We start from the raw sequence: 25796 nt of genomic DNA, 5'->3' as shown, positions 1-25796 counted from the left end.
TGCCTCTTCACCAGCACCCATGCCTCCTCACCAACACCCATGCCTCCTCACCATTCACTAACACCCATGTCTCCTCACTAACACCCATGCCTCCTCACTAACACCCATGTCTCCTCACCAACACCCATGCCTCCTCACCAACACCCATGTCTCCTCACTAACACCCATGCCTCCTCACTAATACTACAGCTGCGCAACAAAAAAAACTCGCGTTTCTTACGACTTTGCATAGGAGTTTATTTTTTCCCTGCAAAGAGAACAAAGAATTTCTCAACAATTTGTTAAAACTTTGTTTTCTTAATTTTACATAGCCGTACAATTCTATAAAATTAATTTTATCCTGATTAATATTTATAATTTTTTTCAGATTTTGTTGCATTTTGTGTAATTATATGTTTTACTGTCATTATAATTTGGTGGACATACATAATTAATGTCAAAGATAGTATAGTAAGGTTTGCTCCAGAAAAGAATTTGAAAAAGTGATTTTGATGCAAATTTTTCTGAACTGTGATGCAAATTTTTCTGAACTGAAACGGGACGGTCCCAGCTGTGTCTGGCTGGGGACAGTGTCACTGCATCAAGTAAAGTGTACATGTAGGTACACCAGTACAGTGTAATTGTACGTACAAAAGAAAAGTGTGCAATTTGATTTCGTACAGTGGGTGAGACGAGTAATATACAGTACTTCGGTCTGAAGGTTAAAACAGGGTATCTTGAAAAAGAAACCCGAGACGTTTTTAGCTGCTTTATAACATATGAAAATAATGTGACTAATAAAATTGACATTAAGACGCGTTTTGGTACCATAATCGAATTTATAGTCATCTGAGGCATCTCTCCCGTAGACATCTTTCTCATAGACACCCGAGACATCTCTCTCATAAGAGATTTAGAGACAACTGCGATTTAATAATAATAGCCACCCTCTTTAGGCGTCCTCCTAACATTACTCACAAGAGACAAGCCTCATAATGCGGATGAGTAAGAAGCGATGGCTGGTGATGCTGCTGGTGTACATCATATACCTCCTGTTGGGGGCGCTGGTGTTCCAGGTCCTGGAGGCGCCCTCCTCCAGGAAGGAGAAGCTGGAGAATGAGATGGCAGTGCACCAACTCCAGCTCCATTCAGTGGGTGAGTGGGGGTTTGGAAAGAACTCGTACTTCTGAATAAATAATTATATTTATTAAACAATGGTAAATTTATGGTTGACTTAATTATTCCATCCAGCATAGTGATAGACGTATTAGCGCAATTCGAAAGTCTAGATTTTAATTTTAAATTCTAAATTTGATTATCAGAGTCATTTTATTCGCTTTACGCGTATGAATGTAATTAACTCTCCTCCTCCAACATTATACCTTATGGGGCTGGGATTACCTAAGCCAGGGAGGGTGACCTCCCACAGTCAGGGTGACTGCTTTTAGCCAGGGTAACCTTCCCAAGTAAGGGTAACCTTTCTAAGTTTGGGTAATTTTCTTAAGTCGGGTGAGTGGCGTAGGTGGCAATATGTAATGATTGTTGCATTTGTTGAACTTTGTGCGCTAATATTTGGTGCATTTATTATGTTTACGGTTTTAATTTACGCGTATGAAAGTGGCCGATTGCAATGCCATTCTCACTCAGCTCTCGCAGAGACGCTGCTCCATCTCCCATATGGCACTACACAATACTTGGTTCTAGCTGACTGTGATTTTAATGTTAATCCTTTATAGTCACATTCTTCCACAGATACGCTGCTTAAGCTGCAAGACGGCAGCTTGAGCAGCACTTATATTTCTCTTTACAGCAGACTAGAAAAAACTCTAATTACAGTGCCATAACCCTTGCTCTCTTAGAGATGCTGATCAGCGTTCAAGAAGTAAGTTGATGCACAGTAGTTTTTAGCTGCATCTGCCAATGAAATAAATGCGGATATTTTTGTCCCATTCCCACACAGAAACGCTGGTCCAGTTTCCAAATATCACGATACAGCACAAGGTTCCATCTGACCATAATTTTATTGTTAATTATTCAGTCCCTTTCCTCCGCAGAGACGCTACTCCAGCTGCCAGATGGCGACACTAAGGACCAGGTGCTGCGGATGCTTCATGCCGTGCAGGATCTTTACGGCCCCATCTTGCCGAACGACTTCAACGCCAGCGCCAACTACTCCTACGAGTTCATCAGCCTCGTGTCCAACGAAACCCTCACAGACGAGTACCTCATGCGGGACTGGGACTTCTGGAACGCCTTCTTCTTCTCCTTCATCACCATCACCACAATAGGTGAGTGACGCCGTGCATCTTCTCCATCTTGCACTACTGAACCAGAGCTAAATTATTTTCTATCTTCCGTGGCGAAGGATGTCACCTTATGCTACTGCAATTGAGTCTCAAGGTTCCAGCCCACCCCATGGAGTGGGCTCAGGAGACAGAGACGGATGACCAAAGAGTAGAGGCCAAAAAAGCAGCTGCAGATACGGAGGAGCTGCCCGACGACGAGTGGAAGCCTCTCCATCGGCGAAGTAGTCGGGTAGTTATAAAGAGTATAGAGGAAACTGTGTGTGGAGGGTTCAAGGCTCAGTTAGCTGTGTGAATTCTTCGATATCTAGAATCAGCGACATGCCACACACGATCTAATCTTCACGTCAGAAATATTATATATAATTAATATTATATAAACAGGAAACGCGGAAAGTCGTAGACAAACATCTGCCTGAAAAGAAATGCTGAATTGGGTAAAGAAGGCCGTAGCACCTGAGGCAGGCGGAGCTTGGAAAGAGTCCTAACCTATTGATATATTAGGAGCGGCAGTTAAACACTGAAGTACGACTTAGGTGCTCTAATAGTTACCTCAGCATAACTTCGCTGATGATCGACTACACTTCTATCCATGACCGCGTTCACACAACCTTATCTTTATTTAACGTTTATGTATGGAAGTAAGTAGCTGAAAGAATCTGATATAAATTATATTTTGAATCGTATAACGGGCGCATAAATGGACCTCCCTTTCCGCAGGCTACGGCCACCTTTCGCCGCGCACGACCATCGGGCAGCAGTTTTGCATTTTGTACTCGTTGTTCGGCATCCCTCTGAACACCATGGTGTTCGTCACGCTAGCTGACTTCTACTCAGATTACGTGAGTAATTATTCAGTTCCAGCACTCACTAGCTATTTAGCATGCCACTGAACACTATTGTGTTTCTCTTCAGCTTCTACGAAATTAGTGTTAATGGACATAGGCTGTTACTGAACATTATAGGTACACTGGTGTTCATATCACGAACAATGAAACTATCACGCAACTCATTATATTTTCAATGAAATGCAATTTATTTATGGTTCTTCAACAACCGCCGTAACGCGAAGAAGATAATGGGGTACTCAACCATTTATCTGCATATCTACAGGTAATTTCCGCTTATATACATGTATTTATCCGCATATCTACAAGTAAATTCCGCTTATCTGCGAGTAATTTTCGCTTATCTACAGGTATTTATCCACATATCTACAGGTATTTATCCGCATATCTACAGGTAATTTCCTATCATTGATACTAAAAACATATACAATTCACCATTATTTATATTGCAGGTGATGACGAGCGAAGATCGCAAGGGTGGCAATGGCAGAACCACAGCTCAGGTGGTGAACAGAGCGCTGGTGTATCTCATGCCGGGGTTGCTGTTATTCCTGATCGTGCCAGCCCTTATCATGATGGAGGTCGAGGGATGGACGTTCCTGCAGAGCTTCTACTTCGCCTTCATCACCCTCACCACCATCGGATTTGGCGATTACGTGGCAGGTGCTGATGATGAGTTATGAACGGCACCGTCCACGGTCACGCTTGTGCGCCGCTCTCAAATAATTTTACAGGCCGGGATTCGAACCTGCGCTCAAGTATAGCTGCCTAGTGCGCAGGAAACCGCCACAACTAAAAGCTAGAAGCTAGATATCAAGAGCCTGTTATGTAATAATGGAAACATGGTGGATAAGGTCATAGATTTGTTCGCAGGGGTTATACAGGAACTAGGAGAATTAATTTGACGACAGGAATATAAGTAGGTACCGGTTCGATGCACGATCCATGAAATTCTACATTAAGTTTCTTGTTAATTCCCCAATCAGCAACCTAATCCACGAATGAAGTTGAACAAAAACCGATATCGGATGGCGCGAACTCATGATTTGCAATCTCTGTTCTTGATATTTGACAGAAAAAAGCGCTAGAATGTATTAAACTTTATCATCTTATTGGTTCTGAATTTTCAGTGATCGAGGTCGGAGTAATGACGAAAAATTTTGTTTTGATTCCTTATTATTTCTGGGAAATGTGAATACGATCTTAAATATTCCATTCTTAACTCGGGAAGGTTCGAAATTACGCAAATGTATTAAATGAATTATTTTAAGGGCTGGTCTCCAGGCAACATTCGAATTGTACCTTCGTGCCCACATCGTGAAAATTTTTTAGACTAATATGATTTTGGTTCTTAACTTCCTTTATGGGTTCTTTACAAATGAATCTCTATTATTTAAATTTATTCAGGCTCAAAAAACAACATTAGGAAGAAACTGTCATAGTTCCCGCAAAAATGTTTTAATTTCAAAAGATATTTTTGTTGCCAGGGAGGCCTGGATACTACAGCTACTGGGATTTTGTGTACAAGATCTACCTCATGTTGTGGACCATGTTTGGTCTGGCATACCTCATCATGATCGTCTCATTCCTCATAGACGCCCTCAAGTCTGATCCGGTGAGTAAACTCTTTACACTCATGTCTGATCAGACGAGTGGACTCATTATACTCATGTCTGATCAGACGAGTGGACTCGTTACACTCATGTCTGATCAGACGAGTGGACTCATGATCCCAAAGTCTGACGCGGTGAAGGTAGTGTAAATTTTACTGGCTGATTGATGGCGGGTGAAAGTTTACTGTAAAACTCAAACTAATTTCTGACAAGCATTGAAAGATTAGGGGCAGAAACTAAATGTTGAGCAGCGTACGTTACTAATTCAATATCACTATGGCTGAGCAGCGTACTTTGCAATTCCAACATAAAATTTTATGTGCAGGTCCGGATGATGGAGGAGCGAACCGCTCGGTTGCTGCAGAAGCGCACAGCTCGCCTGCAGGGGCTGATGAACAGCTTCTTGGAGCAGCATGAGCGGGTGCACAGCAAGGCTAATGCAATCCAGCTCTTCAGAGAAAAGCTGCAAGGCCAAGACGCTGGTCAGGATAACCCAAGCTTTGAGATCGTAGACACCAGCACCGAAGAACAGCAGATCTCGGAAAGCCTCGATTCCATCCTAAAGACGGCTGAGGAAATTATTCCAGGACGATCGAGACATTCCTCCGTTGTAAGTTTGGCAGGAAGGAAAATCTCCACCTGCTCCAGACTGACTATTCAGTCCAATGGAAGACGATCGTCAGCGTCGTCCATTTCTAGCAAAGGCCAAAGCTCTAGCATCGCACCTCCCATAAATCTGGAAGTGCCGGTGCAACAATATCCGTCTCGGCGGCGTTCGACGATCGTTAATGCAATGGTAAAAATCCTGCCCAAAGCTGTGACGGAGCGACATTTCCACACATGCCATCATGGCCACAGCAACATGCACTATGGTAATGGCGACGTTGACCACGACCACAGTGACATGCACGTGCACGGTGACTGCTGCAAGGAGCTCCTGACACTTGCGGTGCTCGTGGATAAAATAGAGCGTCTCCTCGAGATGACCAAGGGTGACTGGAATGAACCACCGGACCCCAACGCGGCAAAGATAAACATTGAGGAAGGATGTGAGAACAAGATAGTCACGCCAGGCACACCCACGAGTGCACCTGTTGCTATATACGTAACAGAAGCACCTCCAATTGATGAGAATGTAGAAATACAGCGAGCTGAAGAAGTAGAAGAAGACAAAAATTCCTTGCAGGTTGAATCTGTTAAGTTCTAATCTATCACTTGGACGACTATTGTTCATTTCCAAAGCAAGAATATGTGGTTATTTTAGTACGTATTCTGCGAGAGTTAACCAATTAATAATCAGCCTTCCATATCGTTTTGTATCAATTTAGTGCATACTATCTTCATCAAGAAAGATGTTCCAGTTGACTTTTGTGTACAGATAAGAATCAATTTGGCCTTCACAATAACGGTGCTTTCAATGAATTATTATCTCAAAATCTCGCTAAAATAAATACATTAGTGTTTAGTGACAACAAATACAAATTCAAGAGCGGACATATACAGTGAGAAATCTGCAAATTTTATTAACCTTCATAGCAGGAAACTGCTATTAGTTACGGAAAATTTCGTTCACAATCGAATAAGGAGTTAAAAGTTGGTGGAAATTGTGCCTCTGTGTTCGAGTTTTGGCTGAGATTCCAGAACTGGCTACATTCACCCTTAACCTTTTACCTACATCTGAGCACCGCTGCACATGCGCTACCTAAAACTAGGAAAATAAAATAAAGAGACAACATCCACAAGTTGTTCAATTGTTTTTAATGAACAAATGCAGCCAACCTTTCTTTTTAGCCTTAATGATCAACACTACTTCCTGATGTGACTGCACCACAGCCACATTATGGTATTCAATATTACTCAATATTATTCAATATTATTCAATATTATTTAATATTATTCAATATTATTCAATATACTTCCGTCAAATGTGGAAAGTCATCAAGGTCTCAGAAATGGCACGTTTCTAACCAAATGTAAAATGTCACAAGTCGCACTATAAGTCTCAGACATTGGATTTTACTAACTAATATTGGAAGTTACCCAATAAGAACCAATTTAAAATAAATTATTTGCAACCTTAGTTATGTTTAGTTATTCCAAATTGACGCAAGAACAAGAGAAGATGGTATAATTTGACATAGTGAACTAGTCGTTTATTTTAGATAACATTATGATGAAAGTTATGGCTCATCATCATCATCATCTTCATATTCGTCATCATCATCATTTTGTAATTGAGCAGATTGCAGTTGTTGTTGTTGCTGTTCTGCAACACTGGCTTGTTGTTGGAGATGAAGCCACTTCTTCTGGTCAACAAATAATTGTTCTTCTCGTGCCTGTGATGTAAACAACAAATCATCACGTTACAACAATAATAACCACTTGCTATTCTCTCAATTAAATCTGGTTATTGAAAGAAAACAATTATATATATCAGTAAGATGATGAACAGATAAATTGAGCATGTATAATTTTATTGCAAATTTTAACATTTTCAAGCATCAAAAAAGAAACACAAGCAAGTGAATTGATTTTATATCATAGTTTTAAATGGAGAACAAAAAAGATTTGAAAAAACTATGAGAAAAAAATTACTAAAGAATAATAGGAAGGCAAACTTAAAAAAATTTCCTTCATATTATACAATAATAAAATAATTATGGTGAGTTGTATTCAGAGCACAGTTAAAATATGTAAAGAGTTTACAAGTTTAGGAACAAAGTTTATGAGTTAAAAGCACAAATTATGAAAAAAATGAGAAGTTTATGACTTGAAAATGAATGTAATGAGTTTGAAAACAGAGCCAATGAATTTAAAAGTTCCCAAATACGAACTTTGAGCTGCTGTTAATTTAGACCATCAAAACAAATTCTTTCATCGAAAAAGTTAACCTTAGCAAAAAGTTCTTGTTGTTGGCGCAACAAGTCCTCTTCAGGGATGCCCAGGTTCTCTAGTCTAGAACTTTTCCTTCTCTTCTTGGCAGCCAAAGCCTTGCAGTCTCGCAGCACAGCTTCTGCCTCCGCTACGTAGTCGCTGAAGCCAAGCTTGTGAAGTGCTGCCAAAAAAGCTATATATTAAAAATTCAAGTTAAGTGCAAGAATCTGAATGAAAAAAACAACAAGGTTATAATATTGATGGCTCACTTTAATAAATATATTTGTTTTGAGAAAAGTTTAATAGTTTTTAGGTTTAATTGTATCTTCAAGAGTTCATTATGAATGAGTTTGTGAATTGATATACTACTAAACACATACAATATCAAATTTCCAATAATACCAGGGTAGCTGTGGGAGCAATATCATATAAATTGAAGTGCAGCGACCAGAGTGAGTATTGTTGAACTTATGTGTGAGGATACCTATATGATTTTATAATGAAACAAATTATTTTCATATGCTAACTCATATTCAAGTTATTGACTGTAATTGCATGGCCAAATATAGTTGAAAATAGGCTATTACTTTAGGCAATATACATAAGATTATGGTAAATGGGTAAATGGATGTATTGATGGACAATTCAATTGATGCAACTTGGCAATGAAAAATTATCAATAATTTTAATTTAAACAGATCTATGAGTAATTTACCCAGATACAGTCAGTCAAAGAGGAAGCAGCACACTGCTTGGATGGCTAATTAGTAATTAGTGCTCCCTCAAACAACATATGCACTGTTCATAGCATAGAAGTAATCATAGTATGCATTCCAATAGCATAATTTACAATAAACATGCGTACAGCATTATAATATTACAAACAATAGTGAAAATATCAATTGTTACATTCTCTACTCATATACTGGCATATAGGTACATTGCACAAAAACATTGATGTCCAGTTGTCATAGATTGAAGTGAAATCATCAGACAAGGCAGCCACAGATCAATGAAAACTCAGAGCAGCAAAGTCAGTGAGGGAGCAACTGCTTGTGCTTGGCACGGGCCACAGTAAGGACATTAAATGCTTTAAAACATCGGAAGAAACTCAGGAAGATAGCTAGAATAAAGCAAGAGAGAGAAAATATTATTGATTGAGGACCTGAGAGCTTAGTTGTGGACTAGACAGTTGTGAAAGACAAGTATGAGAAATTAGTCATTAATTTTATATGGGAAGTAATTCAGAATGACTGATGAACTGAGCATAGATAGGAACAAGGGCTAAAAAAGAATACCAACTATAATATGTTGTCAAATAAAGAATAATGTTTTGGAATCAAGATACTATCTCAATCCACATAATCCAGAATACAGAAAAAATGTTTCCACTCCAAATGATGAAAAATAAGTAAAATAAAGCTAAGGTTAGGATGGACTGATATAAACTATCAGGCATTGAAGTGGCATGATCTGGTTAATGTAAGACATTTCCAAGCCGATGCAGTTCACAACAGTCTCGCCAGTCACTCACTTGATGCCATACACACATACTTAATCATCATGGCATGAATATCAGCAATATCTCATGAAGACTTTGACTGCTTGAGACATCTAATTGAAGTTGCACAGTAGTAGGTAGTTGCAAAGACATAATATAATTATATTCTCCTATTGGTTTTGGTTATTTTCAGCTCAAAAAATGTATTTACATTTGAAGATTGGTTTTGTTGGAGAACTGTTAAACCACAAAGCCTACTCAAGTTATGGTATTGTAGTTAGCTATAGAAGCATCTAAAATTTTTTTGCTGTTATGACATGAAAATGCCTTTCACCCTAGATGACAGTGTGAATTTCTTTAAACAAAATCAAGTTTCTGGACTTTTCATAACTCACACATGAAAAATACCTATATACAAAAAAAAAAAAAAGCAACATTTGATAAGGGGTAGGAATTTTTTGTCAAATTTGCAGCCACACAAAATGATTTGCAGTGAGAAGGATTCCTGTAGACCTACCTTTGAATATATGTTCAGCAGTTATAGTTTTTTTCTGTTCTTCACTGCAAGCTTGGTTTGCTTCAGAACTGATAACGTGTATAAACTCAGAGCAGCATTGTAATAGCAGCTCTCTAGTGTCAAATCCTACTCTGACATTTGGGCAAATTTCTCGTATGTATTTATTGACAGCAGCTCGGGGGATGGTGAGCTCATCTTCGGGTGACTGAGACAAACCATCAGTAGAGTCTGCCATCAGGAATGTTTGCTGGATATAAAGTACCTAGTTTAGATGAAGTATGTTTGATTATATTCTGTTGTTTTATTTTCCAACAAAGTTTATTTTTAAATGTTCAACTGTAAAAGATTATTGGTTACTGTCACAAGGTACTTCATTATTTAATTAAATTTAATTTGCAAGATCCTAGGTTCCAAAAATATTTTCATCTTAAAAATGACTAGTACTGAACTTAATTCAGATAAGGTTATTATTGAAAAATTTTCTAAATATTATTAGGCACTCAGTGCAAGATAAATGTTACATTATAGTTTATCATACAAAAAATACCACTTACATAGTACAAGTTAGATTAATGATTACTTCCAAATTACTTAGCAATTAAAGTAAGTGAAAAATTAGACCAATAATAAGGTACAAAGTTTTTTTATATACCAGTACACACATGAATTTTCCTTTTGTAAGTTTCAGTAAGGAGGTGCTCAAAGACAATTTAGGTAGTAAATTCAGCCATATTTGGATATAATGCTGATCTACACACAATATATATATCAGCTTTTTTTTCTTTTGCCTGTATCTTAACAGTTCTTCTAAAAAATTACATATTCTTTTTGCATTCAAAAAAAGTCTAAGAAACCCTTTGACATGGCAACATGCATCCATGCCCGGTGTTGCTGAGATTGGTAATACCTTATATTAGAGAATCCCGTTGCAATTATCAAATACCATATACCAAGAATGCAGCTCCCGTACTGACATTGTTGTATCTGCTATCATTATTATTGAAAATAAGTCAAATCATTCCAAAGAAGACCCATTAAAATTCCTATTAAACATTTGAATAGCATATCTCTCCATACTATATTGAGTTAGATTATCTTGGCTCAGATGTTGGTATAGCACATTAGCAGGTATAGCCCATTACCATAACTTACATTAGCAGAGCACATTATCTCACATTAGCAACACACAAATTAGCACATGCTAGCAGAGCAAGTTAGCGTACATTAGCAGAGCGCATTAGCATTACACCCTACTTGCATGGTGGAATTCTAGGGGGGTTTTAAAAGACCAATCGAACGGCCATTGCTTAGCCAATCACAGCCTGGATAACATGACATCATGATCCCATAACCAGTCACAACCTGGATAGCATGAGATCATGATCCTATCAGGCTATCAGCCAATCACAGTCTTGAGAGGATGATATCATGATCCTATTGACTAATCACAGTGTAGAAATAATGACCTCTCAACCAATCACAGATGGGAGATGACATGACTCTGCCCACTCACTGATGGGAGATGACATGACTCCACCCACAACCCTAGCACACTATCACCTTGCACATTATTACACATTAGCCAAACATGTTGCACACATTAGCAGGGCATGTTAGCGCACATTAGTCTGACCAGTTGCTTCGACAATTTTGGGGCAAATTTTTGGAATGAATTTTCATAGCAAGTCAAATAAGCATAAGCTAGACATTTCAGTCATGAAAAAGCTATGAACAGAGCTAAGACAATACTTTTCTGTGAGCACTGTCAGAATCCATTTAGATTTTAACTAGCACAATAAATGCTAATTTTTAGCATGTTTCATATGCATATGCGTTTATATAATAGAAACCAAGCTTGACCCTTTCAACAACAAAGCTCTATATATTTTAATATTTATTTACACTACTGCAAGTGTAAGGGTATTATGGCCCGCCAGTATATGCGCCCTATTGACAAGCGAGTCGAGCCTTTAACTGTAAGCGGAGGCAATGTAGGCACGGAGGCCGTAAGCCTCCGTCTTGATCTTGCTACTGTGGACCGGAGCGGACAAGCCTGGTCAGGCCGTCTTCCCTCTTAGCCATTCACGATTGTATGTTAACCGCCAATATCAGTTCAGTGTTCTGTAGCCGTCCCTGACATGGGTTTTCCGTCATTAAATTACTTCCTCAAAGCCTCTTCATTAAAACCTGCTCAGTGGGCACTTCCATTTTTTTTATCCTGCCACATATAGCGAATGCCAAAACGAACCGTATATGAAGCCCCTGCTCTGTGAGCACTTACAGCAAGCACTTAGGGCAATATATGTAACTACAAGTCTACAACCTCTCAAACACTTTTACGGCTGGGACTTGCAGCCCCTCTGCAGGTTTTAGTGAGCCTAAAATACCTCTAATTGATCAATACAGCTCGATGAAAATTTGCACATGCATTCAATAAGACCTAACTGTGATGTTCAGGCCGTGATTATTTTTTCAATTTTGCTTTCCTGTACAAGTTATGCGGTCCTAAATTTTCAGTGAGCCTAATATATATTAAACCGTAAAATGGGGTTACTTAGACCACTTTTAGTTTTTTAACAAAAACCCCCAAAACTCAAAAACTATTTGACATAGAAAAATTTTGTCAATGGGCATTAAAAGCCTAATACTGAGGCTACGTAACACAATAGAAAGATAAAAAAAATACAAAATTATGCATATCTAATAGGTTAAAAAATGAAAAATGTAACACGTGCATGCAACCTTGTAAATAAGTTCGTGGCTTGTAAATAGTTCGTCATTACTCAGCGTAAATGGCTTTTCATTAAAAATTACCTGGCGACGCATCTTTAAAATGGCCGGCGACGCTTTGGGCTTGAAAATCCATATATTGGCGACGCTGCATCCACCCTCTGCATAGTGGACAAGAGCTGGGTGCTGTGGTAACTGGTAACAAAGACCATCACTTTTTTTGAAATTACATCAAAACTATGAGAGGCAGGACTCGCAGGAGCCAGCAATTTACGGTGAATGAACCTAGAGTATAGACTTGTATTTTGCATGTTTCAATCTAAGTTTAATTTACCTATTAAAAAATAGCATCTTTTATGATCTTTAAAAAAAAGTAGTCTAAGACTCTAAGTTATCCCATTTTACGGTACAGAAGTTCTGCACAGGCTTTCCTGTATTACTCAAAAAAGATGGCAAAAGCAAAAAAAATCATCACAATAAAAACTTCACCATTAGGCCCTATTTAAATTTAAAATTGTGTGCAAAGTTTCATCAAGATGCATTCTTCAATTTGGGAGATATTTAAGGTTCACTGAAAGTCTGAAACTTGTAGACCTGCTACTTACTAATATAATGTGGCTATGTGCCAAGTTTGATGAAAAATCTGGCATGCCAATAAAAATAAAGTCTTTCAGCGCTTACAGTAGCTGAGTAGCATATTCAATAGCCTATTCATGATACCTATTGTCAATAAATAGATACATATTTACTTATGTCCAAATCAATTCAGATTTCAAGATCTTATGCAGGAAGAAGTGCAAAAAATTACCATTCAGCAATCAACACATTCATTAAAATCAAAGCACAAACAGAAATACTGACTAGGTACCAAGTCATGATTGCATTGCATGAGGGCATTGACACATTGACATTGTGAGTGAATAGGCTACTTTTGTTTATAATTTGGTAAAGATAACTTTTAATTTGATAAACTTTTCTCAAAGCTCATGTTCTTTTATTTATACTATTACTGTATAATGGCACCTTGTTCAGACGAACTGTTAAGTAGGAAATTACAGAAAGATCATGTGAAGGTGGATGTCTTGCAGACAAGCTGGCCCAGCAGGTGCAGATTCCACTGTCCACATCCAGTCCTCCACAGTCCATCATGCTCAATTACAGCTAAAAGTCGTTCCTTTTCCTTCATATGCTACGAAAGAGCAGCAATGCTTCTTCTTCTTTGCAAAGGGGATGCATGCCAGAGGCCAACACAGCCCTTGCCCACAATTCAATATCTATTCATTTCCGAGCGTAATCACGCTTGAGCCGTTGAGCACATATTAGCCTGTGTGATTAAGTGCCTACAGCCATATGTGCCACTTCCTTTCTGGGAAGCGAACCAGTAAGCCAGAAAATATCAAGCCGCCGAGAGATGATTAAGTTACCTACGGCTTTTTGGGCGTGAGGCTGAGTTTAGTTAGGTATTGCATTATGAAGGTAGCCGTTGGCGCTAGGGCTTGTTTATGAGTTAAATTTTTGGTCCACGGCTGCGCTCCCGTCGCAAAGTATGTAAAACGTAAATATCCCATTACTGCGAGAAGGTTAAATCGGAACTACGCAGATGCGGCTCGATTATTGATTGGTCTTTATTCAACACGCAATGGCTATAGCGTAATAGTAAAGTCTAATATCCAACATTTAGCACTTAATGCAATTGCTGTACATTCGTGCCATACTTCTATCTTCAAGGGCAAGCAAATTGTTGTTGTTGACGGGTTGAAGGTGAAGAAGAAGCCACGCGTTGACCGCTTGTAATACCTGGGATCAGCAATGAAAATTCAGTTCAAGTCTTCATAGTCTTTCAGTTTTAAGTCCTTTCTATAAGTAAGACGAAACGCTTCGAAAGAACCACTATATAATGTCGACAAAATATAATAAGAATCTACAGAACCACAAAAAGACGACGAAAATATACGGAAAAATGTATAAAACAAAAACTGTACTGTAATTGACATTAAAATAATAATAATAATAATATAATAATAGCAGTTTCAGCGCTTATTAGGCCGTAGGCCTGTCGCCGATTCTTATCATCGCAGAACATTCACAGCATTTTGAAATTTGAGGTCTCGCACTGGCAACGCACTGCTACAATTCTGCTGTGCTTAACCGCCCGGCCTCCTTGCCGATTCTGACCATAAAGGTGCTTGTACACAGGGATAGTGCAGACGGCTAGTAAATCTGGCTAGTGTCGGTCGCTTGGTGACTATCCGGCTAGTAAGCCTGTACACACGAGGAGAGTATAAGGTGCCGCTATCTTCTCGTTCGCGCCCGCCAGTGAGTCGTTAGAAGCCGTCGAGTGAGGTCTGTGAAGATGGATAGTGTGATCACCTTCAACAACTCGAGTCTGTACGTCTTTTTTATACTCCATATTCTAGCCCTTAAAAATACAGCGTCGGGAACAACTAAACCCTGACTAATAAGGTCTTCTTTCCGTTTCAAAATACTCGTTTCTCTCTTCATTTTGTTGGAGTAACCATCATGGAAAACATTATACTTCAATTCATATTTTTGGAATATTTCAAAGAATAATTGAATATCGTCTGGAATCCACTTTGTTGGATTCCAACAAAGTGGAAACAAAGAAAGAAACATTATCGTTCAAACAAGCCATGATTCACGGGACCCAAGATACTTCACAGGAGCGGCACAGATGCTCTCACCATGGCTGCATCAGCGCTACTAGCCACTTCTCCAGCCAAGATATCAACACATCGTTGTCTCTCTCGGCCGCGCCTCGGGCACTTGCCGGCGCATGCCTCTGAAGCGGCTGAACCCCTATACACGAGGCTAGTAGCGTGGACAGTTCAAGCGCCGGATGAACTAGCGGCTAGTACTATCCCTGTGTACAGGCACCTTAAGGCAGAAACTGGCGCACATTGCTGGGATCGAACCTGCGCCTCTCCAGTGCGTCAATCTTGGTACTCTGAACTTTAACCACTGGGCCACCCTGAATTATATGGTTAAGAATTTAAAAGCGACGTATTACGGAGAGTTGTAATAGTTAGGTGACTTTTGTAGTTGTGTTAGCAAGTTAAATTGAATACTACTTCTTAAGCTAGCTTCAAAGTCCAAGCGCTAGTTTTTATTGACCAACACTCACATTAAGCGTAATAGGTGAAAAACCCAGTTTCAATAACATTTGATGATTTATGCCATACTTTAACTGAAAATGCGCTAATAAACCTCTTGAGAGTACGGTACAGGTACGAATGCTTCAACACAGCGTCTTAACAATATTTTAAGGGGAAATTAATTGATTATTTAGATTTGAAGGCTTCGAGTGCTTATGCACTGCCCTGCCTGATCTCTATCATTAGTTAGGGATAAAAGGCAGAGGTTTGGGCCAAGCTGCAAGCTAGAGAGCTCTGGGCAAGAGAATGGCTGCAGCAAGCAGCCAAGGTCCGAAGACTTTTTACATGCCGCAGAGGTGTGAGCCTCCGAAAAGTAATTTGGACATGCTATGAGGGATTAAAGTGGAATTAATTGCAGCTATTATCTGGCACGGTCCACTCTGCTGTTATTGCCCTTCCCAAAGTGAGGCAATTCCACGTCAAGTAGAAGGCCACCACCCGCATCAGCCAAGTTCGCTGTTGTAAGAACTAAGCAGGAGATGCGTGACGATGTGGGCGGGTGTAGTGTAATAATAATTTTTATACAAACTACATTCTTGATTAAATTAATTCACCAAATTAAGAAACAGTTCGATACTAACAACATCTCTGTTTAAAATCAATTCACAACCAGATCCTTAACTAATCAACAAATAAATCAGTTCTATTGACCATCCTTCTCCGTAACTTTTGAATTTTTAAAATTCAATTCGGCAAATAACCTTTTAGAGAGGTGCACCTAGTCAGAAATCGGCGATTGTATGAGTTGAGAGCATGAAAATGACTGCAGTGGAGGGAGACATTGCTTTCTCATCGCTGTTGATGAGTTAGTTTAGTAGAGCGCGTGTAGTGGTTTTGGGAGGTGGGTTTTATAGCAAATATTTGCTCAGTCTATACTTTCTAACCGTTTCCTGTGACTTGTTGCGACAAAACAACAGTATAATTTCCGGTCAAATTTTTTTCAATAATTATCTTTTCAGAAATGGACAGGTGATGAATCAAAGAATACTCAAGGCTCACATTTTTAATTTGAAGAAACTTTGGAATTAATAACAGTTCATAATTCAATCTTCCTCTTCCTCATCACTTGAATCGTCGTCATCGCCTTCGAGGAGGTTGAGAGCCGAGAACTTATTGGACACGGGCGGCGGCATTTTACTAAAGGACTTCTTTTCTTCCTCTTCATTGTCATCCTCATTTGAATCTTGGTCGTCGTCGGACAGCTGTCCTTCGTCACGTGCAGCACTGGAACCACCTGCAGTCAGACAGGAGTAAGTAGGTGGTGGTAGTAGTTTGATGTAGCAGGTTTTCTGGCGCTTCAAACAAACTTGGTATATTTCGGGCTGGAGTTTCAGTCTCCAGTTACGTTAAAAATATAACTCAATACTCACTGTAGTGACAAAGCGCATTTTCTCGTCGACGAAAACGTGGTCACAGGTGGACGGACGGACAGACGGACAAGACGAGCACAATAGCACCTTTTTTCCATAAATGAGAAAATGCGCTAAAAATGGATGGGATTTATGTCAGGTCACCATTATAACTTCTCCGTATGGTTTAGGCTTCGGAATGCTGGCTTTTATTGTAGCACAATAATGTCGAGTCTCATTGAAAAAGGATATTTTTTCATCTTGTTATTCCCTTGATTCGAAGGATATTTTCATAACTTAATCGCGAGAAAAATTTGTGTACAAATTTGAGACTCCACATCCATTAAAAATGTAAGCAAAAAAAATCCCTATTCATATACCAGCGAAACCAGGACTTCTTGAAGCACCTTCGCCAGCAATACTACATAGTCCTACCTGTAGCACCAGAACTACCAGCGACACCAGCAATACTAGTCCTACCAGTGGCACCAAAAGTACCAGTGACACCAGCAATTCTAGACCTACCTGCAGCGCCGGCACTCCCAGCAGCAGCGGCAGCAGCGGCAGCAGCCGTGCGCTGTGCAGCAGAATACTGCAGCAGCTGCTGCTGCTCCTCCACCTCCTTGGCATGGACGCCTTGGATGGCCCGGATGGCATGCAGCGCTGTTCCCTCGTGGGCGAAGTCTCCTGCGAAAATGATACCTCAGAGCTGCATTAAATGTACCACTAGTGCATTGAATGCAAGGAATGAGTATTTTACCTCAACAGAATACTTTAATAGTTAAGTGTAAAAGGTAACCCAAATGAATGGCATGAGAGCGGAGAGTGCTGTGTCACAGCTCTATCGTGCGGCGCGTCTCCACTGACAGTATTTATTCGCTTCTGAACATGACAACAAATTTAAGGCAAAGAAGGGGCTACTGCGAATGCCGAACTATCGATACCGTTCAATCAAGATGAAAATAAATGCATTCATTGAAAGAAGGGGAGGAGAACTTACCAGCAGGCAGCTGCACTCACCAGCACGGCAGCTGCACTCGCCAGCACGGCAGCTGCACTCGCCATGACAGGCGCAGGAGTTCGTTGGCCGCGCGGCTGACGTCAGGGCGGCCGCCACGCCCTTTGATCTTGAAGTGCCGCCGTATCGCCCACGCTGCAAAAATCAGACTGTTCCTGAACTATCAATACTTAATAAATAATTATTTCATTAGTCTGCTCAATTCACAAGTTCGAAAAGATTAGAAGAGCAAAATAAACAACATCTAATTGGGATCGTTTAAGATGAATAAATGCGGAATTTACAGAGAGTTATTCGTATTTTTAAATTTAAGTTAACTAATGATGAAGTAATCAGCAACATTCCTCTAAAGCTGACAAAATATTGCGAAATTTGATACTAATATTAGCGAAAATTTTTTGATACAATCAATGTGCGTGTTTAATTTAAATAATGATGCCCGTACGTACGTTTGCTGGGATCCGTGACGTCATCAGTGCGATGGAGCGATCTTTTTTCTTCGTTCGTTTCCTCACTGGTAACACCACCCCAAGGTTACGTCAAGGGTTACAGCAATATTTGACTGAGATTACAACCCTACTTATATTCCAGCCCGTGTAGACTGAGAGTAGATACTTCCCTACTCACTGCTTGATCCGTGTTGACATAAGCTGAACATTAACATAGAAAACGGCATCAATTTTGGGGCGCACCTTCAGCTATATAAAAAGGCGTCCACTGCGGTTGACCCCCAGTGTCGTCCAGGTATTCCTGGGGGAAGGTGATGCGCAGGGCGCGAGGCACGTTGATATGAGCAGCCAGGAACCCCACCACAGACATTGGCGACCGCACTTGCGAGATGGGGAACGTCCCAGATAACACCTGAATAAATATTGGTAAACATATGATAAAGACTCACAGTTTGAGCTTATACAAGGCCTAAATGAAAGTAATTTTTAATATATAATATTGAAAGATAATTCGAGGTCAGACACGACCTTAGAAGATATTGTCCCTAACACGTTGGCTCCGATTGATTCATCTTGTACTAACGTATTATTTCATTTTGTGGTAGGTACTATTTTGAAACAGGGTTTCCAGACGATATTTTTTCCGAACAAATTGCGCCATTTAGTTTTTTCAATTGCGTTGTCCGGCTAAAATTTATGATAGAGGTGCTTCCTAATTAAATTTAAAAAACTGCAAAAAAATGGAATTTTTACACTGGAACCTATACATATACATATTCTAGTGGTATATATTGAGTTATAGGCCTCTTTTGGCTTTTTTTGTACTCGGATTTGGCCGTTTTTTAGACCATGTAGCAATCTTGAATTATGCACCATTACGTCCTGGAGAAAGATTTTGTGGCACGTATATGTACTACTTCGGAGTCAACATGTTAAATATTCAAACATAGTTGTAATTTATTTAATTTATTTAGAATTCTATTCGTCAAACATACTACAGCCAACGCTCGTGCATGAAAGAGACACGCACAATGGAACTAAACATTTTAATGAGAAACATTAGCGTTCATTTATTTTAGTTTGCACTCAACCACGTCCTGAATAACGTGCGGGATTACGCATCGAGAAAAAAACTGAAGGAAACAAATACACTAATATCCGTCGTGTCAGATTGCGTCTGAAGCAGTTGTGCGGAATTTAGGAGCACCATCAAACTTGTGGTGAGCTTACACATGCACACAGACATGGAGCATGTATGGACACACGGAGGGGAAGCAGACCTTACACAGACCTGGAGTTTGCATGGACACACAAACGGGAAGATGACCTTACAAATGCACACACAGACATGGAGCTTGTATGGACACACGGAGGGGAAGATGACCTTACACATACACACAGACATGGAGCTTGTATGGACACACAGACGGGAAGATGAGCTTACACATACACACAGACCTGGAGCTTGTATGGACACACAGACGGGAAGATGAGCCCTGGGCAGTCACACAGGAGGACTGAGCGGTCTCGTGTGAGGAAGTGAGTCTGGAAGTGTTTTGTGTGGCCGGGCGTGTTGCTCACGCTCACTTTCTGCACGTCAAGAATTGCGTTAATATTACTGCACAGAACACAAAAATTACGAAATTGGAATTAGGCTAAAATGAATGGAAATATGTATATTAAGTATCAGGTGTCATAGATATCACATTAAATGAATATATAGATGATTTAAACCTGCGAATTTGATGGAGTCTACGCCAATTAGAACTTAAGAAATAAATTGGACCGATGCACGAAATATTGATCTCAATGATCAATGAAGATCTACAGAATATGAAGTTGTCATATTTTTTTGTCCTCAGAAAAAGGAAGTGATAAGGAACGTACGTGCTGCCCCAGGATGGCGTTGATGAGAGAGGACTTGCCCACGTTGGGGTAGCCGATGGTCCCGATGGTGAAGGTTTTGGGGGCACCCTCAGCTCCCTCCACTTGAGGGCCAGCATCTTCTTCTTCCTCCTCCTCCTCCTCGTCATCTTCACCATCACCATCATTGTCATTATCGTCGTCATCGAAATCATCGTCGTTGTTCTCGGGCTTGAAAACCTCTTCGTCGGGACCGGCGTCCAGGGCCTCGGCCTCCAGCTTCTCCCGCCAGCTGCGCAGGTCCACTGTCAAGGGATGGCGAGGAATTGTGAGCCTCTGGCACTAATGGTGAGCCTCTGGCACTAATGGCGAGCCTCTGGCACTAATGGTGAGCAAGCGTGAAGTATTTTATGAAGCAGTGGCAGTGCATCATTAGACCATCATATATAACAACCTACATCCCCTCATAGCATGTCACATGAGCACAATAACGACTCTCATTAAGTGAGTCAACAAGAGGGTTCACTTAAGAAGTTTAAAACAGAGGGTTCACCTGAGGGCTTAGCGACGGCATCAAGAAGTTGAAAACAGAGGGTTCACCTGTGGGCTTAGCGACGGCATCAAGAAGTTGAAAACAGAGGGTTCACCTGAGGGCTTAGCGACGGCATCAAGAAGTTGAAAACAGAGGGTTCACCTGAGGGCTTAGCGACGGCATCAAGAAGTTGAAAACAGAGGGTTCACCTGAGGGCTTAGCGACGGCATCAAGAAGTTGAAAACAGAGGGTTCACCTGAGGGCTTAGCGACGGCATCAAGAAGTTGAAAACAGAGGGTTCACCTGAGGGCTTAGCGACGGCATCAAGAGGTTGAAAACAGAGGGTTCACCTGAGGGCTTAGCGACGGCATCAAGAGGTTGAAAACAGAGGGTTCACCTGAGGGCTTAGCGANACACTCACAGCAAACCTGCAGCCCCAACACTCACAGCAAACCTGCAGCCCCAACACTCACAGCAAACCTGCAGCTGCAACACTCACAGCAAACCTGCAGTCGACGATGAAGAGCAGCACGTCCGACTTGTCCATGACCCGCCACAGCTGGCGCCAGGTCTCCGTGTTCTGCTCGTACAGGTTCAGGTCGCGGTCACCGAATTTCTCCTGCGTCTCCTCAGCGAACAACCGCACGCTGCGGGCCTCGTGCATCTCCAGCGTCTCTTTGGTCATCTTCTGGTAGCCTGTAGAGGGTAAATGCGGCATGAAATCAGCATTTACAGCATGAAATGCATTTACAGCAATACAGCACGAAGTAATACAGTATTAAGTAAATGAAGCATGAAATGAATGCAGCATGACATGAATGCAGCATGAAAAAAATGAGTCATGAAGTAATGCAGCATGAAATGAATGCAGAATGAAAGACATAAATGAGACAGACTTCTTCAGCATGTGCATGATATTGGTGCACATGTGCCCTAAAATTTAAATAAATGCAGTGAACGCGTGTCCTAGGGTTGAAGGCAGTAAATGCACGTATTAGGGCTTTACAAGTAAAGTAAATGCGTGTCTTGGGGTTAAAATGTAGTAAATGCGGATACACGACACAGGAAGTCGTATCAACAGCACTCTATACCTTGAGGACGCTGAGGCCAGGCGGGAAGTGGTCCTCAATAGCCCTCTATACCTTGAGGCCGCTGAGGGAAGGTGAGGCCAGGCGGGAAGTGGTTCTCAATAGCCCTCCATACCTTGAGGCCGCTGAGGGAAGGTGAGGCCAGGAGGGAAGAAGTCCTCAGAAGAGTACTCGAGGGCGGCGGGGTCGGCGACAGCGATGGGCGCGTACACCTCCTGCTTGCTCCTGGCGAACTCTGCGTCGAGCTTGTCCTTGTTGAACTGCAGGTTATATCTGCGTGATGTGGAGGTGTTAATGTAGGAATGGAGGGGTTAACATGGAAATTTAGAAAGCAAATAGGTGATAAATAGTAAGGCGTCATAATCGGAACCATTCCTTACGTTCAGATTATGGAACATTCTCACCAGACATCAATGTGTGCAATGTACCGAGGAGCATTACCACAGGCGATCAAACTAACTTTTGAACGCATACATGAAGATTTCATCTACAGGTCAAAAGAGGCTTGTTCCTGCGTAAAAATTCATTAAGACTGTAATTTGAAGATGAGGGAAGAGCCTGAAACCAATAGTATAAAGAGTTCTCGTGGTGCTGATGCTTAATAAAGAAACATAGGCACCAAAATTTGCGCCTGCCCACGTTCTGAGTTCTGGACGTCACGGTTCACGGCCACGCTGGTGCACCGCTTCAGATTAGTCCAAGCCAGGCATTCGAGACATGCTTCTTGGGTGACAGCCATGTAGACGACCCGCAAGATCACAATTAGGACAATAAGATCAACAGCAACATCACTCATAAAGATAAATGAGTAATATTTTGCAAATAGTGACATCCACTCTCACCCACAGCACGAGCAGAGCGAGGAAGTAGCACTGATACGCCCCTTTTTGCAGGACCAAATTGGGTAAAAGTTAAATGGGAAAAAAATTACCAAATTGGGTAATGTCATGCATTTTGTTGGGTGAGCACTTTGTCCAATTAGTGTTGCACTGTCTTGTTAAGTGCAACACTAATTGGACAAAGTGACACTAATTTCTGTGCGTGTACCCACCTGTTGGCCCTGGCCCCACGTTGCTGGGGCTGGCGGTTGACGCTGAATATTTTGGAGGTGTAGTCCCCCAGACGGTCCCTGCTGGGGCCAGAGGGGCCTGGGACCTCATCGTCGTCGCTGTCTGTTAACACAAGTAGACGAGGAATTATTAAAAAAAATGGCGGCCATTTTCGCAAGACGGGGTAATAAGGGACACCCCTAAAAATGCATTTACAGTAGAACCTTGCTTAGTAAAGGCTCCACTAATAAAAAAAATCAATTAACAACAAAGAATTTTGATTACATTTACCTCGCTCAGTGAAAAAAATTTCACTTAACAAAAAATTAATGCATCATCAGTCATCACAAAATTGTGTACAGAATGAAAGTATTAAACATGAGTCAATTTGGCTGTCAAGTAAGAAACATGAGTCAATTTGGCTGTCACGCAAAGAACGCAAGTCAATTTGGCTGTCAAGTGAGAAACATGAGTCAATTTGGCTGTCAAGTGAGAACATGAGTCAATTTGGCTGTCAAGTGAGAAACATGAGTCAATTTGGCTGTCAAGTAAGAAACATGAGTCAATTAATTTGTTAAACAAACTCACGTATTCGAAATCTATCATTCAGCTTTCAAATTGCAGTTAAACAAGTTTTCCAAAAATTTCACTGTAATTATTATAAAATTTTTCAGGTGAAAATTAAATTATTGTATTTCAGCAAATATTCCCTACAATGAAGGTATCCATAAACGCTTTACAAACTGTTAGACAATCTCTTGAATGTTAATTCAGATAGACTGCATAGTTTCTTCATAATTTACAACAAAATAATCTACTTTTTCTAACATAATATTTCAATAAAGTTACAATAATGAATGGCCTAAAATAATAAATGGCATAATAAATAATATAATACATAACTATTTTATGGCGGGTTGAGAAGTGGCTTGAAACAAATTGACGCTACACATAATTTTCTTTTCCGTCATCATGGACTAAAATGAATTGAAAAATACTCAATGAGTAACATGATTTAGCCCTTTGTCTACTGAGGGTATCGCTCATTACCAGAGGCATTTAGGTAGTAATAGCATTGACGACGGGTAATAGGTAGAAATAGCATTGACGACGGGTAATATATCCGTAGACAAAGAGTTAAGCGCCTTTCACACAGGGCGGGAAATCCCGCCGGCGTGAAAAAACCGCTGCGGGATTTCCCGCGCTATCATTCACACGAGGCGGTTTTTCACGCTGGAATCTATCAGTCTTGCAGCGCCGCTACCACACTAGGTAGCGGCGTGAAAAACCGCCCAGTGTGAAAGATTACATTGAATCCCATTGCAAGCTCAACTGCCGCGGGAAATCCCGCCTCAGTTTTAGCGTGACACACGCGGTCGTCAGGCGTGAAACTTCACGCCGCGTGAAAATCCATCGTGTGTGAATAGCGGTGCACATTTTAAATGTTCGCTGAGGTTCGGCGGGAAATCCCGCGGCGGTTTTTTTTTCACGCCGGCGGGATTTCCCGCCCTGTGTGAAAGGCGCCTAACTAAGTATAATTTTTCAGACCTTGGCAGCGCTGCTGCGTGTTGGCTCTCTTCTCGCGCTTCTCCTTGAGCAGCTGCTTCTTCTGCTTGCCGCTTACAGGCTTACGGCGGTGTCTTATACACATCTAGATGTGTATAAGAGACAGAACCTATANTATCTACATATAATATAATATATGCTCCCTTGTATATATGTATAGTATATAGTAGTACTATATGTATAATATGTGTATACTACATCACAAGCTGGGATAAATAACGCAATGTCAAAGGTCAACTTTACTCTTGAAATTCATACAGATAATTAAATTTAGCCCAATATGTTGCAGTGCGTGAACCTGTTCACCGTTTTCCCGCATCCACACAATCAATAGCAATAAGACTGTTATAAAAATAATTATTTATATCAAACTCTATTTACTGCCCTCAGTCTTACGATCACTGAGAAGACGGATAGAACCAAAAAATTTATTTAAACAAATGGAATATAACGAATTTGCAATGAATACCACGCGAATATGCTATATGAAACCAATAACAATGGACGAAGAAATTCACTCTCTTAAGCAGCAAATTTTAAATTTACATTTTCAATTGTTTCACATTAAATCAGCGTCAGCAATTGTCGCTCTGGAGTCACAATACTTTTCTTCCCCGCGGACTGCACTTCGTTTCATACAAATATTGTCGGCTAGAACATGAGATCTTACTATTAAAATTAGTTACGAGTTCGTAACTCAGTCAGCCAATAATTGACGACTTTTCAAGCTAAACCCACCAATCACAGACCAGGAATCGGTCGCTACGTGTAAATAAGCAAGTTTAGATAGCACGGCCTGGGTCACTAATTAGTGCTTAGCACAGTAAAAATACAATTTACAGTCGAAAAATAAAATGATCATCATAAATACAAGAATAAGATCAGGTACTTGCAAGACATTCCATTCGCCCTCACTAATAACACCATTTGAAAGCCAATGATGGTAAATTAAACGCTTTATTGACAGACATGGGTTGCCATGTATGACAGACATGGGTTGCTATGTCTACCATACAGACATGGGTGGCCATGTCTGCCATACAGACATGGGTGGTCATGTCTACCATACAGACATGGGTGGCCATGTCTACCATACAGACATGGGTGGCCATGTACACCATACAGACATGGGTGGCCATGTCTACCATACAGACATGGGTGGCCATGTCTACCATACAGACATGGGTGGCCATGTCTACCATACAGACATGGGTGGCCATGTCTACCATACAGACATGGGTGGCCATGTCTACCATACAGACATGGGTGGCCATGTCTACCATACAGACATGGGTGGCCATGTCTACCATACAGACATGGGTGGCCATGTCTACCATACAGACA

At 40.7% G+C, this 25796-nt stretch overlaps 5 protein-coding genes across 5 annotated transcripts in view; 1 reads left to right on the top strand and 4 right to left on the bottom strand.

Annotated features, from left to right (window-relative positions):
* The first annotated feature begins 365 nt into the window (after window positions 1–365).
* On the top strand, window positions 366–6285 carry LOC108667051 (potassium channel subfamily K member 2). Its single transcript, XM_018154033.2, has 6 exons — window positions 366–1134; window positions 2034–2267; window positions 3003–3124; window positions 3583–3793; window positions 4618–4745; window positions 5069–6285. Exons 1-6 carry the CDS (start codon window positions 975–977, stop codon window positions 5948–5950), a joined length of 1737 nt encoding a protein of 578 aa, XP_018009522.1. The 5' UTR covers window positions 366–974; the 3' UTR covers window positions 5951–6285.
* A 188-nt stretch (window positions 6286–6473) lies between these two features.
* On the bottom strand, window positions 6474–9999 carry LOC108667052 (protein Dr1). The gene is made up of 3 exons (XM_018154034.2): window positions 9636–9999; window positions 7635–7798; window positions 6474–7079 (listed from the first exon to the last, which is right to left on the bottom strand). The coding sequence occupies exons 1-3, from the start codon at window positions 9868–9870 to the stop codon at window positions 6924–6926; spliced, it is 555 nt and encodes a 184-aa protein (XP_018009523.1). The 5' UTR covers window positions 9871–9999; the 3' UTR covers window positions 6474–6923.
* A 6527-nt stretch (window positions 10000–16526) lies between these two features.
* On the bottom strand, window positions 16527–17777 carry LOC125178399 (nucleolin-like). The gene is made up of 3 exons (XM_047882047.1): window positions 17768–17777; window positions 17413–17574; window positions 16527–16772 (listed from the first exon to the last, which is right to left on the bottom strand). Exons 1-3 carry the CDS (start codon window positions 17775–17777, stop codon window positions 16582–16584), a joined length of 363 nt encoding a protein of 120 aa, XP_047738003.1. The 3' UTR covers window positions 16527–16581.
* A 126-nt stretch (window positions 17778–17903) lies between these two features.
* On the bottom strand, window positions 17904–24525 carry LOC108667050 (guanine nucleotide-binding protein-like 1; the record flags this gene model as incomplete). Its single annotated transcript, XM_018154032.2, is given in 9 exon segments — window positions 17904–18040; window positions 18598–18766; window positions 19813–19944; window positions 20242–20522; window positions 21100–21124; window positions 21249–21445; window positions 21953–22110; window positions 22889–23009; window positions 24435–24525. Coding segments are annotated over 9 exon segments (1311 nt in total), but the record flags the coding sequence as incomplete, so codon positions are not given.
* Window positions 24526–24646: 121 nt separating this feature from the next.
* Window positions 24647–25796, bottom strand: part of LOC108667049 (peptidylprolyl isomerase domain and WD repeat-containing protein 1-like) — a 13846-nt gene continuing 12696 nt past the window's right edge. The window contains exon 11 of the mRNA XM_018154031.2: window positions 24647–24658. Coding sequence (XP_018009520.1) covers window positions 24647–24658 — 12 coding nt within the window. The remainder of the gene's footprint in view (window positions 24659–25796) is intronic.

This window comes from Hyalella azteca, unplaced genomic scaffold (assembly GCF_000764305.2).
Source record: "Hyalella azteca isolate HAZT.00-mixed unplaced genomic scaffold, Hazt_2.0.2 contig9547, whole genome shotgun sequence".
Classification (NCBI taxonomy): domain Eukaryota; kingdom Metazoa; phylum Arthropoda; class Malacostraca; order Amphipoda; family Hyalellidae; genus Hyalella; species Hyalella azteca.
This window is presented reverse-complemented; position numbering and strand designations above follow the sequence as displayed.

Excerpts from the sequence above, each read along its gene's own strand:
- LOC108667051 (XM_018154033.2), top strand. The coding sequence starts at position 975 with ATGCGGATGAGTAAGAAGCGATGGCTGGTGATGCTGCTGGTGTACATC. Across the intron at positions 1,135-2,033 it reads ACTCCAGCTCCATTCAGTGG|AGACGCTACTCCAGCTGCCA; the intron begins GTGAGTGGGGGT and ends TTTCCTCCGCAG. Across the intron at positions 2,268-3,002 it reads CATCACCATCACCACAATAG|GCTACGGCCACCTTTCGCCG; the intron begins GTGAGTGACGCC and ends CCCTTTCCGCAG.
- LOC108667052 (XM_018154034.2), bottom strand. The coding sequence starts at position 9,870 with ATGGCAGACTCTACTGATGGTTTGTCTCAGTCACCCGAAGATGAGCTC. Across the intron at positions 7,799-9,635 it reads TGCTGAACATATATTCAAAG|CACTTCACAAGCTTGGCTTC; the intron begins GTAGGTCTACAG and ends CTTTTTTGGCAG. Across the intron at positions 7,080-7,634 it reads AACAAGAACTTTTTGCTAAG|GCACGAGAAGAACAATTATT; the intron begins GTTAACTTTTTC and ends TTTACATCACAG.
- LOC125178399 (XM_047882047.1), bottom strand. Across the intron at positions 16,773-17,412 it reads TGGGAGTGCCGGCGCTGCAG|GTGGTTCCAGTGCTGCACGT; the intron begins GTAGGTCTAGAA and ends GTCTGACTGCAG.